This window comes from Sinocyclocheilus grahami, unplaced genomic scaffold (assembly GCF_001515645.1).
Source record: "Sinocyclocheilus grahami isolate Dianchi unplaced genomic scaffold, SAMN03320097.WGS_v1.1 scaffold259.1, whole genome shotgun sequence".
NCBI lineage: Eukaryota > Metazoa > Chordata > Actinopteri > Cypriniformes > Cyprinidae > Sinocyclocheilus > Sinocyclocheilus grahami.
Genome location: NW_015505438.1, coordinates 515,254 through 518,023, shown reverse-complemented (window position 1 = coordinate 518,023; position 2,770 = coordinate 515,254). Strand labels below are relative to the sequence as shown.

Sequence of the window (2,770 nt, the reverse complement as noted above, 5' to 3'; positions counted from 1 at the left end):
ATGCCTATCCTGCATGAGGTCTTTTGGATCTGCAATGAAATTGTCAAAAATGATCAAAATATCTGTTATTATGTGGCTCTTTGGAATAGTCTAATTGGTCAGTTGCAGCATAACTATGATCATAGCAGGTAAGATTTTGTATATTGGCCAAAAAACATTCAGGACCAGTTATAATCCATTTTGTAATCCATTTTGTGTGTATGTACAGTATATGAATATTACATTTTTATTGAATTTAATATGTATAACTTATAATCATATGCAATATAATAATGAACACAAATTGTTGTTTAGATTTTATTTTTTTAGATTTTAATTCTTATTTCATTATAAATGTAATGTATAAAATATCAGATATATCATGTATGAATAACAGATAAAATTCCGAGTTACTTTTTATATTATATTACAAAGGTTTATTATTATTATAAATAAAAACCTTTTACCTATAACAAATGTTATTCTTTTATTTTTATTATAAAAAACGTTTTAAAATTATGACTGACAAATCTTATCCCTGATTTTTATAAATATCAGATTCAATTTTGAAAGTTAAGAAAGGAATAAGGCTAGTCAGTCAGTATTACAACTTATAATTTAAAACGTTTAATAATAAATATAAAAGAATAACATTTGTAATATAAATAATAACTTTTTAGAATTTAATATAAATATTTAAAGATTATAATATAAATCAAATATAAATATTTAGAAATTTAAAAATGTATTGTGAAAGTAATGAAAAGAATAAAAAAAGAATAACCTTTGTAATATAATATAAAATAATAATATAAAACGATATAATCTACTAATGTTAAAATATTATATATATTGATATTATTGTATTATAAATGTATAAATACCAGAATACTGTAATTATTTATATTACATTAAAAGTCTTAAATATACTTTTTAATATACTGTATATTATGAAAGTAATACTGCCACTAATAACTTACAACTTCTATAAAAGTTGATCATATTGTTGATCTCTTTTCCAGTAAGGAGCAAAACGAGATGATCTTCATCTCTACCCTCCCCATCATCACCTGCTTCTGTAGTCCTCCGGATCCTCATGTGCCGAGAGCGCCACCTGCTGCCAAACAAAGAAAACATTCGCCAATACAACAGCTACAAACATCAGATCACAGACTGTTTGGAGGGAATGTGGCTACAAGAGTTCAGATTCAGGGACATCCGTAACCACATGCTGATTCAGCTTTTGTAGCCCTAACATTACAGGCAGCTCTGGGATCGGACTGAAGGCAGATGTCACATCATGCCATTCACTGTTTTGGAAACATGCAATAATTACGCTCCTTTGATATGCAAAGATGGTTTATAACTGCTATGTTCTTTACCTCTTAAAGGATCTAGTCTTTAGTGACCTAGATGCAGCGCTTGGCGATTCAAACTCTAGGGAACAGAGCTGTTCAGATCTTTTTAAACGTGCAATTTTCATACATTATACAAGGGTGTGTTATCGTTTTATTTCCAAGCCAAAACAGTTTCTAGGAAACAACAGATGTGTGACTGTAGTTCTCAGACATCTCTTATGATGTACTGTAAATGTAGGAGTGTCTTTCACTGTGTAACTTCAGTCATGCTCAGATTTACACTGGTACATCAGCTCCTGATAATCAAGAGTGGGATTCGCATCAGCAGTGCATCATTTACATATATCCAGATGCCAGAATGTTTTAATGTGCTAAAATGCAGTCAGTCTTTCAAGTGGGGACGGGTGAGTTTCATACACGCATATACATTCTCTCAGGAGATCCTTTTCCTAGAGGCGTCCAAATGATTGCTTGATGTTAGATGCTAGTGCGCTTCTGATTTTAAATGCCATGTCCGAACTGTCTTTTGAATATTATTATTGCACCTTTGTTTGTTTTGAGGCCATAATTTATTAAATCATTATTATAAATTAACTTTGTGTTGGTCTGCATTTCATGTCGACCAGTATTTGGCCGTTTTGAGATTATTGCGACGTGCATTGTTTGTGAATGAGAGTCCATTTTATTTTGGCAAATTTTTATGTATTTCGCTCCCGTTAAATTGTGTTATGTACAGTCTGCACTAACATTCAAATGTTTGGGGTCAGTAAGATTTTTTTATATTTTTGAAAAATGTCTTTTGAGTTCACCAAGGCTGTAATCATTTGATCAAAAATACAGTAACATCATATTATTACAATTTAAAATAAGAGTTTTCCATTTGAATACATTTTAAAATGTAATTAATAACGATGATGGCAAAGCTAAATTTTCAGGGGCCATTTATCCATGAAGACCTCGCCACCCCTCATTATAAAATGGATGCATCCGTTATCCTGGTACGTTGAACGTTACCCCCCAGTGCGCAAGATATACAGGTACATCTAAAAAAAAATTGTCACTCATTTCAGAAAGTGAAACCCATATATTATATAGATTAATTACACATAGAGTGAAATATTTCAAGCCTTTATTTCTTGAAATTTTGATGATTATGGCTTACAGATAATGAAAACCCAAAATTCAGTGTCTCAGAAAATTAGAATATTGTGAAAAAGTTAAATATTGGAAAGTCATGGTTTCACACCCTAATCAGCAAATTACCTCAAAACACCTGCAAAGGTTTCCTGAACCTTTAAATGGTCTCTCAGTCTGGGTCAGTAGGCTACACAATCATGGGGAAGACTGCTGACTTGACAGATGTCCACAAGGAGGGTAAGCAACAAAAGTCCATTGCTAAAGAAGCTGGTTGTTCACAGAGTGCTGTATCCAAG

General features: G+C 31.5%; 1 protein-coding gene across 1 annotated transcript in view; it reads left to right on the top strand.

Moving 5' to 3' along the window:
* The window catches only part of LOC107599021 (phosphatidylinositol 4-phosphate 5-kinase type-1 beta-like), a 46,789-nt gene extending 44,892 nt beyond the window's left edge, over window positions 1-1,897 (top strand). The window contains exon 15 of the mRNA XM_016290509.1: window positions 1,002-1,897. Within this exon, the coding sequence (XP_016145995.1) occupies window positions 1,002-1,004 (3 nt within the window). The 3' untranslated portion in view covers window positions 1,005-1,897. The remainder of the gene's footprint in view (window positions 1-1,001) is intronic.
* Window positions 1,898-2,770: the final 873 nt, after the last annotated feature.